The sequence below is a fragment of the Dendrobates tinctorius genome, unplaced genomic scaffold (assembly GCF_039654945.1).
Source record: "Dendrobates tinctorius isolate UK_male_01 unplaced genomic scaffold, ASM3965494v1 ptg000013l, whole genome shotgun sequence".
Lineage (NCBI taxonomy): Eukaryota > Metazoa > Chordata > Amphibia > Anura > Dendrobatidae > Dendrobates > Dendrobates tinctorius.
Genome location: NW_027361681.1, coordinates 16261364 through 16279047, shown reverse-complemented (window position 1 = coordinate 16279047; position 17684 = coordinate 16261364). Strand labels below are relative to the sequence as shown.

At 42.5% G+C, this 17684-nt stretch overlaps 1 protein-coding gene across 2 annotated transcripts in view; it reads left to right on the top strand.

Moving 5' to 3' along the window:
• Nucleotides 1-17684, top strand: part of COL5A1 (collagen type V alpha 1 chain) — a 237648-nt gene that overhangs the window by 200932 nt on the left and 19032 nt on the right. For both annotated transcript variants that reach the window (XM_073559469.1, XM_073559468.1), the window contains exons 42-47: nt 277-384; nt 1680-1787; nt 2663-2716; nt 2797-2850; nt 2933-3040; nt 3283-3336. In XM_073559469.1, the coding sequence (XP_073415570.1) occupies nt 277-384; nt 1680-1787; nt 2663-2716; nt 2797-2850; nt 2933-3040; nt 3283-3336 (486 nt within the window). The remainder of the gene's footprint in view (nt 1-276; nt 385-1679; nt 1788-2662; nt 2717-2796; nt 2851-2932; nt 3041-3282; nt 3337-17684) is intronic.

Below are 17684 nucleotides of genomic sequence, written 5' to 3'. Positions count from 1 at the left end.
TTGGTCGAACGCCTGCTAAACTGACCACACAGTATCGGTGTGGGGCGATGTGTAAATAAGGTTCACTTTTCCGTTAGCCTGGAGTCTGAATAAATCATGTAAAGCTCCAGTACAAGTCGTCTGACATTTTTGTGCTGTGTTTGGGGGGGTCTCCCCACCATATCCTGAATGACAGGTCCTGATGATGAGGGTAGAAATACCCCTCATACTAACACTGGACATATCAGCAATCTATGACCTTGGCAATGCATCATCTTGGCTTTCTTCCCTCTGTAGGGGTCTCCCGGTGAGAGAGGTGCTGCAGGTCCAGCTGGGCCGATAGGATTGCCAGGAAGACCAGGTCCTCAAGGACCTCCAGGGCCCGCAGGAGAGAAGGGCACTCCAGTAAGTACACCACCTTATAGAGGGCACCACTTTTACAAGAACATCACTTCTTACTTAAGGGCGTATTCATGCTGACTATTTTTATGCCAATTTTGTCACTGAAAACAATATACGGTAATCAAAATGTGCCCCATTGTTTCCAATAGAAAAATGAAACCCAGCAGGAAGTGCTGTGCCAATCACCCCCAATGAGTGGGACAAACTCAGCAGAAAGGGATTCAGATCCACTGAGATCTCCAGTGCAAACACACATAGGTTTTTTTTTTTTAGGTGTTTTATTTTTTTGCGGTGCCAGAATCAGCCAGATCACACTCTTTATACAGTATTCATGCAGCATCTCGTAGATCAGCGGCCTCCAGTCCAGTCCAAGTAAATGATGGCAAGTAAATGGGGCGCCTGCAGTGATGAATCCATCCGGGGCATGCTCCTTAGTCTCTGCCCTCTCTCGGCTATATATCAGACCCACTCCACGCTTTGTATATAGCCGCTGGGATTTGTACAGTCTGGAAGTCTCGGGATGCCCACAACAATCTCTGGATAATGTGCAGAATCAAATGCCGGTGGCACAAATATATCAAACATGGTACAACGTGTACCGCACTCCTCCGGGACCCGGCTAAGGGCATGATGGAATATCAATAGCACTGGGACATTAATGTTGATAGATTCTGGTTATTAAAAGTTCTTTTTATTTTTTTATCAGTAAATTTTTTTTTGCTTACATTGCACATTAAAAAGATGGCAGATCGAGGGCCAGGAAAACAACTTCATAAGGGGCTCTGGCTGAGGGTAGCGAGCTGCTTCATGTCAGATGAAAAGACCCATCTATTTTATTTATAGTCAATTGCTGCCAGCACACAGGATTCATGATGTAGCAGAGTTACTCATGGCTTAAACAATAGCACAGACCCGACCACTAAAAGCCTCGCTGTTCCATTTCAGCTAATAGCTGGTAGGAAATAAGAGTCCGGGAAAAAGTATTTTAATTTTGCCTGTCCAATTCTATTGTAATTTAAAAATGACATGGAAAACCAGTACAAAATTATAAGGGTCTCGCCGAGGACGCTGTTAATCTCCTAACCACATACAGTAGTTCTGGATATATATATATGTATATATAAAATTTAGGAAATCTAGGCGTCATTTTCTATGGTGGCCATATTGCCCCAAGGATGTAACTTTCCACTGGGCTCCTAGATAATGTGTGTCAGTAGAAGTCATTTTCTCAGCTGCCTCAAACTAATAATCACCTTGTGACAGCTGTATCTCTTCACATCTGCTTCTTTTATTTTCAGGGTGAAAAGGGTCCTCAGGGGCCTGCAGGACGTGATGGTATCCAAGGTCCTGTTGGTCTCCCAGGTCCTGCTGGACCCGTTGGCCCACCTGGTGAAGATGGGGATAAGGTAATAGTTTATCTTACAAGCAAAAGGAACATACTTGAAGTATTTAACAAAGTTTTACATAAATTGAATAAAAAAACGTATGAAGACATTTCATACATCAGCTAACTCTCAATAAGTGAAGTTCATCTTCGGGTTGCTATCTGTCATAAAATGAAATTGCTGGTGTATTTCTCTGACATTGATGACGTCAGTTTTGTATCATACATTGTTACATATGTGAGCTGGATGTTGGCCGAACAAGGTCACACGCTGCTTATTCAGATACGACACAGAGGGAATAAGTTCCCGCAGGTAAGCTACCTGCTTAACTTGAAATCTTACATCCTAAGATCCAACAGCATTCTCTGCAGTAAACTGTGAGGGGATTGATACAAAGCTGTGGTCTTAGTTTTTCATTTGCTTTAGGGTTTATTCACAGGCTGCCGTCATGTCTCTTCTTTTTTGCTGTGTTTTTATTCTAATACAGGGGAAAAAACGCAGCAGTTTTGCTGCAATTTGGAAGATTGTGACTAAATAGCAGCATGATAATGAGAGTTATCACCTATTCTGGAAAATTACTTGTGGACAATGTGGACTATGGTTCTCACTCTATTATTGGCTTACTCTTGGTCATTCAATATCTTTATTAATAGAAAAATAATTAATGACATGCAATCCAAAGCTTGCTGGGAGTTGTTGTTTCACAATAGCCAGCGTGCCATGTTTTGTTCTAGTTTGAATAAATAGACGGACACCTGAGATTCTCAGTGGTTTCATGTCAGACCATATAGATTGGTGTGGAGAGATGTCCATCCTGTACAACCTAGCATGGTTTTATACAGGTCCTTTCACCGGCTACATCTTTAACCTATAAAGATATTATTTTACTCTTACAGGGTGAAATCGGTGAGCCAGGTCAGAAGGGCAACAAAGGAGACAAGGGAGAACAGGTAAAGGGCACAGTTCAGTCCATGTCTATATAGTTATATTTTGTAAAGCTGGATATTAAGACTTTTTTTTGTCTCCACAGGGTCCCCCTGGACCATCAGGGCCTCTGGGCCCCATTGGTCAGCCTGGTCCATCTGTAAGTAAATTGTCAATTCTTTAGCCTCTGACACTGACATTCCTTGTTCACTCCTGATCTTATGTCCTCTATTCAATTACAGGGAGCGGATGGTGAGCCCGGACCTAGGGGGCAACAAGGTCTCTTTGGACAGAAAGGCGATGAAGGTCCCAGAGGATTCCCTGGCCCACCCGGTCCTGTAGGATTACAGGTGTTTACTTTATTGGATTTATAATGCATCGCAACCAGGAGGATAACAGAGGAAGCCTGTGAAACTGATGTGCAGTCACAGGCAGTGTTTTGCAGAGCAGAATCCACATCATCCAGAATCCTCCTTCTTCGTCACATGTCTAGTAACTGTGTATTTATCCAACGATGGTTCTATCAGTCCTGCTGAGACTAGTAGTTCCACAACTATAAGGGATTTTATTTTTTTTTTACCTTTCTCCTTAGGGTTTGCCCGGACCTCCTGGTGAGAAAGGCGAAACAGGAGATGTTGGTCAGATGGTAAGTGTATCTCCGCAGATATTACACCTCTTGTCTTGGAGGAGTAGAAGAGGCTCCTCCTCCTTTTAGGTGATATAGCACAATGCACATGACGGCCACACTGTACTTTGGTATTTCTATTATACATCTATTAGCCACAGTATTTTCATAAGCACACGTCCGAGCTGTGACACACAAGTGTCTTTCTGCTGCTATGCTGCACACCAGAATCAGCGAGTTATCTAATCAGATGCTGCAGTTCAGGATTTTCACCTCCCTGATTATATAACAAAATAGAAGATTAATTTGTTTATTTCTTCACCAGAGGCAAAATTCTTCCCTGATGCAGCAATGAATCTATAGAGACGGCCTGCAGCAGACAAATAAATTGTGTAGTATAGTAGGATAATTGCTCACCTTGTGCTTATATATAAGAAGTATAGCACCAGCGTGACACTAATAGAAAGCCACTTACCACAGTAATATATCTGTATTACCGCTAATACGCCCACATCTCGCTGTATAATTCCTTATACTGGAAGCTAATTAACAAAAGCACAAAATCCAGCAAATGATACACAGCACACAATAATTAGCCAGAGACATGTCTGTAATACGGCGGTGAGAGCATGATATACAACCGGCGCCTGCGCTGTAAATAAATAATTAAAAAATATTTTTGATAACCAGCCAGGCAAAGCTCACAGCTGGGGGCTGGAACCCTCAGTTGTCAGCTTCAGCAAGGATGGTTATCAAGGAGAGGGGCCACTACTCCCGATTTTTTAAAAATTATTTAAATAAATAATTAAAATAGCGTGGCCTCTTCCCCATTTTTGACAACCAGCCTTGCTAAAGCAGACAGCTGGGGGCCAGTATTCTCAGGCTGGTAAGGGGCCATGGATATTGGTCCCCCCAGCCTAAAAATAGCAGCCACCCAGAAAAGGCACATCTATTAGATTCCCCAGTGCTGGCGTTTTGCCTAGCTTTTCCCACTTGCCTTGTAGCGCCTTTGTATTTGTCAGGTGACATCAAGCCCTTGGCCTAGTAATGGAGAGGCGTCTATAAAACACCTATCCATTACTAATCCTAAAGTTGTATTGTAAATAAAGACACAGCCAGAATAAAGTCTTTTATTTGAAATATAACAAAACACACTTTTCCATTTTTATTTAAAAATAACAAACACAGTTGTGCTAACCTAACACTCATATAATTGAATCCCTCATCTCCTGTAATAAAACAAAAATAAAAAACAATAATATCCCTCAATTGTCCATCATTCTGTCCCACTCTGTAATCCATGTCTGTGAGATAAACAGTTTTCAACCTGTATGGTGCCAAGATGCGACTATCCAGGCTGAGAACCACTGGGGAATGAGCTGCTGCGAGCGTAGCATCAGTGACTGGCGATTACATCATTGAGGTTACTGCCGGTCACTGAGGCTGCATTCCCAGCTGAGCTGAACTGTGGTGACCTCGGTGAGATCTCACGGTGCAGTACTGAGCTCAGAGAGATGACCACAGTTCACTGTGAGACGTTTCTCAAGGTGAACTCTCTGAGTTCAAAACTGCAGCGTAAAACTTTAACCCCTTTCTGACATCAGGCATAATAGTATGCCAATGTCAGACTCCCCCTGTTTGGTGCAGGCTAAGGCACTGAGCCCGCACCGTTCCGGGCACATAACAGCTGATAGATACAGCTGACATGTACCCACAACAGCCACGGGTGGAATCACAATCCACCCGTGGCTGTTAACTAGTTAAATGCCGTTGTCAATCTCTGACAGTGGCATTTAACTAGCGCTTACCAGAAGAGTGTCACTAAACCCACCCATCGGTGACCACGTCACATGATCGCGGGTCACCGATGGGTTGGCACTCATAGCAAGTGAGCATTTCTGCTGCATACAGGTGATCTGATCATTGCCTGTATGTAGCAGAGCCGATCAGAGTACTGCAGCTTCTAGTCTAACCATGGAGACTATTGAAGCATGCAAAAAGTGAAAAAAAATGTTTTTAAAAATATTAAAAAAATAAAAAAATCTAAAAGGTCAAATCACCCCCCTTTCGCCCCATTCAAAATAAAATAATTTAAAAAAATCAAACATACACATATTTGGTATCATCATGTTCAGAATAGCCCAATCTATCAAAATAAAAAAGAAATAACCTGATCGTTAAACAGCATAGCAAGAAAAAAGTAAAAACGCCAGAATTAAGTTTGTTTGGTCGCTGCAACATTGCATTAAAATGTAATAATGGGCTATCAAAAGATCATATCTGCACCAAAATGGTGTCATTAAAAATGTCAGTTCAGCACACAAAAAATAAGCCTGCACCCAACCCGAGATCACGAAAAATGGAGATGCTACGAGTATCGGAAAATGGTGCGTTTTTTTTCTTTTACAAAGTTTGGAATTCTTCTTTACCACTTAAATAAAAAAGAACCTAGACATACTTGGTATCTGTGTACTTGTAGTGATCTGGAGAATCATAATAGATGGTCAGTTTTAGCAATTAGTGAACATGGTAAAGAAAAAAAAAAAAAAAAGCAACTGTGGGATTTGCACTTTCAACACACTTGGAATTTATTTCCCGTTTTCCAGTACACGACATGTTTAAACAAATGGTGTCATTCAAAAGTACAACTCATCGCGCAACAAACAAGCCCTCACATAGCCATTTTGACCAAAAAATAAGTTATGACTCTGAGAAGAAGGGGAGCAAAAAGCAAAAATGCAAAAACAAAAATACCTCTGGTCGTTAAGGCGTTAAATAAATTAAATAATTTTTAAAAATGATGTGCGTTTCCATTTTTTTTTTTATAACTAGCCAGCTAAAACTCACAAACTGGGGGCTGCAACCCTCATCGGTCAACGTTAGCGCAGGGCTGGTTATCAAGAATAGAAGGGTCCCCACGCCATTTCATTATTTAAATAAATATTTTTTTTAAATAAAGGAATGTGGGGTCCCCCCAATTCTGACAACCAGCCAAGCTAAAACAGACCGCTGGAGGCTGGTATTCTCAGGTTGGCAAGTGGCCATGGTTATTGGTCCCCCAGCCTAAAAATAGCAGCCTGCAGCCACCCAGAAAAGGCACATCTAGTAGATGTGCCAATTCTGGCGCTTTGCCCAGCTCTTCCCACTTGCCCTGTAGCGGTGGCAAGTGGGGTAATATTTCTGGGGTTGATGTCATCTTTGTATAGTCAGGTGACATCAAGCCCACGGACTAGTAAAGGAGTAGCATCTATAAGGCACCCTTCCATTACTAATCCTATATTTGTATTGTAAATAAATACACAGCAAGTATAAATTCTTTTAATTGAAAGAATGACACAGACTAAACCATACTCGCGTCAATGCCGATTCCATTGAATCCCTCGTCTCCTGTAATAAAATAAAATACAATATCCCTCACCTCACCGTCGTTCTGTCCCACGCCGTAATTCATGTCTGGGGGAGAAACCGTTTTCAACCTGGATGGTGCCAAGATACCGACTGTCCAGGCTGAGAGCAATTGATGAATGAGTTGCTGCAAGCATAGCATAAGTGACTAGCGGTGATGTCATCGAGGTTACTGCTGGTCACTGAGGCTGCGTTCCTAGCCAGGCAAATGAACTGTGATGACCTCTGTGAGATCACCACTAGCACAGTGAGAAGACATCTCACGGTGCAGAGACGAGTTCACCAGGAGAATTTCACTGCGGTGGAAGCCACGGAAATCGCAAAATATGTAGAGCCAGATATGTCTCCATGGCCCTACAGGACCGATATCAGTAAATAAATGACACCATACACTTTAATAATGGAAGAAAAGTGGCCGTGAGTTTATTTTGGGTTAATAATAAATAACCAAACCGTTACATAAATAATTCCATAAAATTATCCAATATTACCATACCAGAGAAACAATCCGCCCCTTAACAGGTGATTTTCCCACAATAAAACATCACGACAGATAATCTGAAAATTAGGGAGGGACGGAGGGGGAATCTTCTTTCTTCAGGAAAATGTTGTCTGATTTAAAAACTGCCAGTGCAGGGCTTTTTATAAACACAGAAAAACCGCCAAATTTCTCCAGCCAATCCTGGCCCGTTAAAACGTCGCCAAGGAAACCAGTCAGAAACCAGATATGCCCTTCTCCACAAACCATATTGAGGGTGCCCACTTTTAACCCATTTTTTTAAAATTAAAATTAAAACAATAAATATTATTACGGCCCATATGGCCATGGGACCCCCCCTTTATGTATTCCTTTATTGTGGTGGGGGGCTGACATGGCCCTACAGGACCGATATCAGTAAATAAATGACACCACACACTTTAATAATGGAAGAAAAGTGGCTGAGTTTATTTTGGGTTAATAATAAATAAATAACCAAACCGTTAAATAAATAATTCCATAAAATTATCCAATATTACCATACCAGAGAAACAATCCGCCCCTTAATGGGCGATTTTCCCAAAAGCCAGGGCTCACTGAGACATGCCCCCCCCAAAACCACACAGCCACTTCTCTACCATAGAATGCAAATCCAAATTAAAACTGTCCAGTCCAATGTCGAACAAATGAACCAAGTCCTGTCTATATAAGCCCGAAATAAAACCCTCGAGCTCTGTGTGCCGAAAAGAAAAATCATTAATCAATGGTAAAATTTTTGAATGCCCCTGTTAACCCGTATACGTATCTTGTTCATGAAATATAAACCATTCCTCTTCCATAAAAGTCTGGGTATGATCTCCGAGAAAACGAAGTCCGTATTAGGAAAGGATTGTTTCAAAACCGAAACATCCAATCTCATTAATGCGAGCAGGTCCAACGTCTTCATTTTCCCTAGATCATTACCACCAATATGAAATATAGCTAAATCAGGACACGGAAAAAGCCTATAACATTTCTTAAACTCTAAAACAATACTTGACCACTTCATTCCTCGAATGCTGTGCCAATAAATCTGAACTGAAGTAGGGCTGAATGATAAGTTCTCGGAATAATAGCGAAGCTTAGCCCTCTTCTGGGCCCAAAACACAAAGGACTGGCCGATGATCCAAACAACCAAAGGGCCTAAAATTAAATAAAGTGTTAGTAATCATATAACTCATGACAAATGTATAATTTAAATCTTTTTGAATCCCATCTACCCAAACTTTTTATTCTTGAATCTGAAAGGCCAGCCCTGGCCGCTTCCATAGCGGCCGCAATTCTAAATGAGTGGGAGGTAATTCTTAAGTTCTCTTTCCCAAAAAACGTAGACATTTCTTTAACAAAAAATTAAATTGGAAAATTGTAGCAGGGGAAAGATCCGAATGTAAAAATAAAGGACCTTGCACTTTAGGACGGATTTCAACCCATTTTTTTTAAATTACTGACAGGGCATAGGACCGAGTCAGGGAAAATATCAATCTTCAATCTAGCCCCCTCCTACCCAATTGATCTGTTTTTGATTTTCTTATAAGCAAAATTATATACAGCTCGTGAAGCTCAACATCAGAAATCATCAGTCCGGAAGATTCCGACTTTTTTGAAGAAATTAGCTCGCCTATTCGCAAAGCACCAAAAAACGCAATTAAAAATGCTGTAGAAAATAACGATGTTTCGTACGGATTCAAGCAAACTGAATTAATGGATAAGCATAGATTATTTAAAATGGTAAAGAAATTGGACGTCTCGCATCCAACTTGAAATTGTTTTTCTTAAATCCTTTCGAAAATTGCTTCAAAGGAAAGAAAGCTGTCAAAGGTGGGGAGCTTAATAGTTTGAGAAAGAATGAAACACCAGTGATCAATTTAGTTACTGCTGAATAGGACAATCCTTTAAGTACTAAATATTCAGCAAATTTTAAACCAGATACTGGATCCGAAGTTTTTGGATCCAAATCATATAAGTTACAAAAATTATACCATTTTAACCATGCAGCCGAGCAATCAGCCCATGATCTTTCAGATAACGACTGTTGAATGAAATAAGGTATCAGATTGATATCAAGTCCCAAAATTCTTGAGGGCAAGGTGTTGCTTCGACAGCTGCCTCTGGAACCTGTTGGCAAAAAATTACTCGATGACTTGTCAATAAGGATTCCGTAGCCTCTTTCCAATGACTAGAGCCAACATTTGCCTTAATCCAAATGTTAAATTTTAGGCAGAGGAGAGTCAATTGTCTCAAGATTATTGAAGCCCATCTATTCTTAGATGAAAGGGTGTTGACGGACAACAAAAAACCTTGATTTTCTGAAAGTAAAACAATCCTAGAATTCCGCATAAATCTTCCCCAAAGAAAAATACCTACTAGGACTGAAAATAATTCCAAAACTATGGAATTTTGATTCAAACCTATAGCTATCCATTGAGAGGGCAACCTCTGAACAGTCCATTGAGAGGAGAAAAGAATTGCACGAGGGGTGAACAGAAAAATTGAACGGAAAAGAATCCGCAGATATAAAATCCGACTGCCAACAAGATTTTCCGTTAAAATCCGATAAAATTTTTTGCCAAATTCTGGCATCTTCCTTCAACTCCGCACCAACTCGGATATGAGACTTGGAGACAATAGAGCTTTCGTAGCTTCGTAAAGGCATCTTAAAAACGGCCTGCCTATGGGAATAAATCTGATTGCAAAGTTCAGCAATCCTAATAAAGATTGCAACTCTTTTAGCGTAACCTTTTCTTTGCTAATAAATTTCGACAAAGCATCATACAGTTTTGAAACCTTGTCCAAAGGGAGCCTTGATTCCATCATGGTAGAATCTAAAGTAATACCCAAAAATTCGATACATTTGAAAGGTAGTACCGTTTTTTCATGCGCAATTGGAACGCCAAAAAATTCACATAGCTCTACAAAACCGGAAAGAGCATGTAAGCAATCTGGGGATGAAGCTCGTCCCACAAACAAAAAATCATCCAAATAATGTAGTATTCCTACATTTCTAGTAGTGGATTCTAAGACCCAATGTAAAAAAGAAGAAAATGTTTCAAAGTAAAAGCAAGACAGAGAAAAGCCCATAGGCAAACATTTGTCGAAGAAAAATTCATTATTGAAATAAAACCCTAAAGAGTTAAATCCCATTGGATGCACCGGAAGGAGTCTGAACGCAGATTTAATGTCAGATTTTGACATTAAAGCGTTCCGGCCAAATTTTTTTAGTAAGAGAATGGCTGAATCAAAAGAGGCATATGTAACTGAGCTCGCTGCCTTGTCAATTTGATCATTCAATGAATTACCATGTGGGTACGATAAGTGATGTATTAAACGGAAAGAGCCTTGCTCTTTCTTAGGAACAATGCCTAATGGAGAAATCCGAAAATTTTTGAAAGGAGAAGAAAAGGGACCGGCAAATCTACCTAGCGAGATCTCATTCAAAATTTTTTCACTTGCCACCTGTGGGTGCAACCTTATAGAAGGGAGACTGTTAACAATTGAACAGCCAACACCCTCTAAGGGTGGTACATAAAACCCTTCTGAAAAACCGTCAAACAATAATTTGCTAATCTCCTTGTTTGGATAAATGCTTAGCCAATACCGCATGTTTTCATGAGTCAAGGCCTTTTGTGTTAGCATCCTTAGCAGTTGACAGCTGGGTTGACTGCTTTTTGAAACACTTCGAGGCGGGATGGGAATTCCCACAAAAAGAGCATTCATGTTTGAATTTACAATTGTGACTCCACTTACAAAAGGAGTCACTGAATGCAAAGCAAAATCCTTTTGTAACACCAGGGGTGGAAAATTGTCTGGAAAAAGCCTATCTTTGGGGAAGCATCAAATTAATCCACAATCCGACATCCTTAGTCCCTAAGTGAACTTCAGGGTGAACAGCCAGTTTCTGTCTAAATGTTTCATCGTAATGAAGCCAAGCTAATCCACCAAAATTTCTATATGCCTCAAGGACTATGTCCAAATGCTGAAAAAACTACTACATAAATTTGGGTATTTCTCGCCAATGACAGCAGAATAAATGGAAAATGCTTGGATCCAATTATTGAAGGACTTGACTGAGCCCTTCCTAGAGTCGTCTGACTCAAATTTGTCGTCTTTTTTTTCCAATTTATTTGGCTGTTCTCTGCGAGGAATAAGAGAGATTAAATCGACGTACTGTCCATCCCAAATAAGTTCCTTAATAGCGGAACTTAAATGGAATCCAATTGGTGATAATTCACAAACTAAAGCTTCTTTAAACGTATTCTTATTTGCATTGCCTCTCAAAGGGAGAGGTGTTGTGAGTTCATTTTCCCCTTCATCACTGAGGCCCGAGGAACTCCCTCTTCTGGTAAGGAGGGGTAGTGAGCCTGATTATCAGACACCTGAGACTAATGATGATGACTGGCTGAGTGGAGTCACAGACTGGATATAAGGCTGCCTCGCCCATTCTGCCCTGCGAGTGATTTCTCTGTGGTATCCTTGGAGTCCAGTCTGAATTCCTGCTCTTCTAAAAGCTAAGTTTTCTTCCCTGCTTTTTGCATTTGTGCTTTGCTTTGTTTTTCTGGATTTCAGCCATTCCCTGCTGGGGTGAGCTGAACTCCTTAGCTCTGTCTTCTGAAAATACCGGAGTGCTGGTTTAGTTTTTGAAGCCTAGCTGCTTCAGGGTCTTTTTCAATAACAGCTTGTTGGCCCTGTTTTTGATAGGGTTTTGGCCGATTGCAGACAGCAACCTTCCTCTCCTGTCCTGTTTAGATTAGCTTGGGCCCCAACGTTTGCTCAGCCTATCTTTCTATCTGTGTGTGTGTGTTTTTTCATCTTGCTTCACCGTCATTATATGTTGGGGGCTGCCTTTTACTTTGGGGTCTGCTCTGGGGCAGTTTAGATTTCCCTTTCTGTCTTTAGGCTATGTAGTTCTCCGGCTGTGATCGAGGGGTCTAGGGCACCGTAGGTACCCCCCACGGCTACTGCTAGTTGTGTTGATAGGTTCAGGGGTCTGCAATCGGGTAGTTGCCAACTCCTCTGGTTTTCTGGACGTAGCTTCTATTTTTGTGTCTGCCTCCTACGGTGACTCGATCATAACAGAATCACCCGCCATACCGCAGATCCTAGGGTACTCAATAGCAGGAAAGAATTGTTTAAAAAAAAAAAAAAAAAATGTCTATTTTTTCCTCTATATCTCTGAGGCCGTAGGGGGAATTTTTTTTCTCTCAATGGAGATAAAGCAATTGTCTGATCGTGTGGAGCAGCTCGCTGCGGAAGTGTGGGGAATTTCCGCCTACCTTGCTCATTCACATGCTGCTGAACCAAAGATTCCTACACCTGATGTATTTTGTGGTGATCGGTCTAAATTTTTGAATTTCAAAAATAATTGTAAATTATTTTTTGCCTTGAAGCCTAACTCGTCAGGGAGCTCCGCGCAGCAGGTTAAAATTGTCATCTCTTTGCTGTGTGGCGATCCCCAGGATTGGGCGTTTTCTTTGAAACCAGATGATCCTATTCTGACTAATATGAACGCATTTTTTCAAGCCTTGGGGTTGTTGTATGACGAACCTAATGCCATTGATCAGGCTGAAAAGACCCTGTTGGCATTGAACCAGGGTCGAGATTCTGCATAATTATACTGTCAAAAATTCCGAAAGTGGGCGGTACTTACTACCTGGAATGATAATGCCTTGGCTGCTCTCTTTCGGAAGGGTTTGTCAGAAGCCGTAAAAGATACTATGGTGGGATTTCCTGTTCCCTCTGGTCTTGATGATTCTATGTCTTTAGCCATTCAGGTTGATCGGCGTTTGCGCGAACGCAAGACTGCACGAGCGGTGTTGCCACCTGTTGAACAAATGACTGAACCTATGCAATGTGATAGAGTTTTCTCCAGAGAGCAGTGTCAGGAGTTCAGAAGGCGTAATAAGTTGTGTTTTTTCTGTGGAGAGGCCTCACATATTATTTCTGTCTGTCCTAAACGAGAGAAACGCTTTGCACACACGTTTTCTGTTGGTGGTGTTCAACCTAAGTTTCTTCTGGCTATTACTCTGATCTGCTCCCTGTCCACATTTTCCGCCAAGGCTTTTGTGGATTCGGGAGCAGCCCTAAACCTAATGGACTTGGATTTTGCTAAACGTTGTGGATTTCCGATGACACCTCTGCGGACGCCTATCCCTTTGAGGGGGATTGATGCTACTCCTTTGGCTAAAGATAAACCTCAGTTTTGGACCCAGGTGGTAATGCGGGTTTCCCCAGACCATCAGGAAAATTGCAGATTTTTGTTGTTGCATAATCTGCATGATACCATTGTTCTGGGGTTTCCCTGGTTACAAATTCATAATCCAGTTTTGGATTGGAAATCTGTGTCTGTGGTGAGTTGGGGTTGTCGGTGTGCCTTTAGTGAGGCTCCGGTGTTTTCCACCTCTCCTCAGTCACATGATGTTCCTGATTATTTGGCGGACTTTTATGATGTATTTAGTGAGAATGAGTCTGCATCTCTGCCTCCTCAAAGGAGTTATGACTGTGCAATTGAACTGAGCCCGGGGTGTAAATTTCCCAAGGGTCGGCTCTTCAATTTATCTGTACCCGAGCACGAGGCTATGCGATCCTATATTAAGGAGGCGTTGGAGAAGGGTCATATTAGATCATCCTTATCACCCTTAGGTGCCGGGTTTTTTTTTGTAGCCAAAAAGGATGGATCACTAAGACCTTGTATTGATTATCGTGCCCTCAACAAGATTACTGTTAAATATCAGTATCCGTTACCCCTGATTTTGGATCTATTCTCTAGAGTTAAAGGTGCTTGCTGGTTTACCAAGCTTGACCTCAGGGGGGCGTATAATCTTATTCGCATTAAGCATGGGGATGAATGGAAGACGGCGTTTAATACTCCGGAGGGACATTTTGAGTACCTGGTGATGCCTTTTGGGCTCACTAATGCCCCTTCTGTCTTCCAGTGCTTCATGAACGATATTTTCCGAGATTTTGTGGATAAATCTTTGATTATCTATCTGGATGATATTTTGATCTTCTCCAAGGATTGGGATTCTCATGTGGAACATATTCGGACTGTGTTCCGGATCTTGAGGGAGAATTCCCTGTATGTCAAGGGATCTAAATGCCTTTTTGGAGTACAGAGGATTTCTTTTTTGGGATTTATTTTGTCTCCGTCAACTATTGAAATGGACCCGGCCAAGGTACAGGCCATTTACGATTGGGTTCAGCCCACTTCTTTGAAGGCCCTCCAGAAGTTTTTGGGTTTTGCTTATTTTTATCGGAAATTTATAGCAAAATTTTCTAGTATTGCCAAGCCATTAACTGATTTGACTAAGAAGGGTGCTGATGTGTTGAATTGGTCTCCGGAGGCTGTTTCTTCCTTTCAGGAGCTGAAGCGAAGATTCACCTCCGCCCCGGTTTTGCGGCAACCTGATGTCTCACTTCCGTTCCAGGTAGAGGTGGATGCTTCTGAGATTGGTACAGGAGCTGTTTTGTCCCAAAAGGATCCTGTAACATCTAAAATGAATCCCTGTGCTTTCTTTTCCCGAAAGTTCTCTCCATCTGAACGTAACTATGATGTGGGGAATCGGGAACTGTTGGCCATGAAATGGGCATTTGAGGAGTGGAGACATTGGTTGGAGGGAGCTAAGCATCAAGTCGTGGTCCTCACCGACCACAAGAATTTGATTTATCTAGAGTCGGCTAAGCGCTTGAATCCTAGACAGGCTAGGTGGGCCTTGTTTTTTACACGTTTTGATTTTGTGGTTTCTTTTCTTCCTGGAACTAAGAATGTCAAGGCAGACGCCCTCTCTAGGAGCTTCTTTGCTGAGTCTCCTGTGGTGACCAAGCCTGCTACCATCTTAGGCGAAGGGGTAGTTCTTTCTGCCATCTCGCCCGATTTGAGACGTGCTCTGGAAGAATTCCAGGAGGACAAACCTGAGCGTTGTCCCAGTGGAAAGTTGTATGTTCCTGACCAGTGGAAGAAGAGAGTGATGTCTGAAGTTCATTGCTCTGCTTTGGCTGGTCATCCAGGTATTTTTGGTACTAGAGATCTGGTGAGTCGGTCTTTTTGGTGGCCCTCCTTGTCTCGTGATGTCAGGAATTTTGTGCAGTCCTGTGGGACGTGCTCCCGGTCTAAATCGTGTTCTCGCTCTAGTGGGTTGTTGATGCCTTTGCCTGTCCCCAAGAGGCCATGGACCCATATTTCAATGGATTTCATCTCTGATATGCCTGTCTCTCAAAGGATGACTGTTATTTGGGTGATTTGTGATAGGTTCTCTAAGATGGTTCATCTTGTACCACTCCCTAAGTTGCCATCTTCCTCTGAGTTGGTGCCCCTGTTTTTGCAACAGGTGGTTCGCTTGCACGGGATTCCTGAGAACATTGTATCTGACAGAGGAGTTCAGTTTGTGTCTAGATTTTGGAGAACTTTCTGTTCCAAGCTGGGAATTCAGTTGTCCTTCTCCTCTGCTTTTCACCCTCAGACCAATGGGCAGACAGAGAGAACAAACCAGACCTTGGAGTCATATTTGAGATGTTTTATTTCCGCTGATCAGGATGATTGGGTTTCATTTTTGCCCTTGGCCGAATTTGCTTTAAATAATAGAGCTAGTTCTGCCACTTTGATGTCACCTTTTTTTTGTAACTTTGGGTTTCATCCTCGATTTTCTTCAGGGCAGGTGGAGCCGTCTGCCTGCCCAAGTGTTGACACTGTGGTGGAGAGAATGCACCAGATCTGGGACCAAGTGGTGGATAAGTTATCTCTCTCCCAGGAAAAGGCCCAGCGGTTTTCCAACCGACATAGGACTATTGGTCCCCAGTTTAAGGTTGGTGATATGGTGTGGTTATCATCAAAAAATATTGCTATGAAGGTGGCTTCTCCTAAGTTTAAGCCTAGATTTATTGGACCTTACAAGATTTTGGAGATTATTAATCCGGTCTCTTTTCATTTGGCTCTTCCTGTCACATTTAAAATCCATAATGTGTTCCATAAGTCTTTGTTGAAGAGGTTTGTTGAACCTGTTGTTCCGGGGGTGGCACCTCCAGACCCTGTATTGGTTGAAGGTAATGTGGAATATGTGGTAGAGAAAGTACTGGATTCTCGTCTGGCTAGACGGAGACTCCAGTATTTGGTTAAGTTGAAGGGTTATGGTCAGGAAGATAATTCCTGGGTCTCTGCCTCTGATGTTCATGCCAAAAGATTGGTGCGTGCCTTTCATCGGGCACACCCTGATCGCCCTGGTGGCGTGGTTGAGGGTTCGGTGACCCCTCCTCAAGGGGGAGGTACTGTTGTGAGTTCATTTTCCCCTTCATCACTGAGGCCCGAGGAACTCCCTCTTCTGGTAAGGAGGGGTAGTGAGCCTGATTATCAGACACCTGAGACTAATGATGATGACTGGCTGAGTGGAGTCACAGACTGGATATAAGGCTGCCTCGCCCATTCTGCCCTGCGAGTGATTTCTCTGTGGTATCCTTGGAGTCCAGTCTGAATTCCTGCTCTTCTAAAAGCTAAGTTTTCTTCCCTGCTTTTTGCATTTGTGCTTTGCTTTGTTTTTCTGGATTTCAGCCATTCCCTGCTGGGGTGAGCTGAACTCCTTAGCTCTGTCTTCTGAAAATACCGGAGTGCTGGTTTAGTTTTTGAAGCCTAGCTGCTTCAGGGTCTTTTTCAATATCAGCTTGTTGGCCCTGTTTTTGATAGGGTTTTGGCCGATTGCAGACAGCAACCTTCCTCTCCTGTCCTGTTTAGATTAGCTTGGGCCCCAACGTTTGCTCAGCCTATCTTTCTATCTGTGTGTGTGTTTTTTCATCTTGCTTCACCGTCATTATATGTTGGGGGCTGCCTTTTACTTTGGGGTCTGCTCTGGGGCAGTTTAGATTTCCCTTTCTGTCTTTAGGCTATGTAGTTCTCCGGCTGTGATCGAGGGGTCTAGGGCACCGTAGGTACCCCCCACGGCTACTGCTAGTTGTGTTGATAGGTTCAGGGGTCTGCAATCGGGTAGTTGCCAACTGCTCTGGTTTTCTGGACGTAGCTTCTATTTTTGTGTCTGCCTCCTACGGTGACTCGATCATAACAGAGAGGATTATTAATTAAATCAATACTAGCTGGCGGCTGAGGAATTGGAGCGATAGTTCCGCCTAAAGCCTCTGCCAGAACATCTTTAATCATTTTTTTAAGTTCACTCTGACTAGAAAATAAAGACAAGTTCAAGTCCTCACCCTTTCCATGGTTTAAGGATGCTGTAGACTGTTCTGCTGTACAGCCTGCGCTCGAGCCCTCCATGTTGGGCGAACGCAGCTGAGAGGTGCCTGCAGGTGAATCGTCATCTTCTTCCTCAGATGATGTCGCTTGCTGCGCTGGGGCAGTGTGGTAGCCGGCGCCGGGGCAATCTGCTTAGTGGCCGCCGCGGTGCTTTTACGACCGCAGCGCCCGTCTGCCCTGCCGGCGGAGTCAGCTGACATACCCGTCCTTTGATGATGA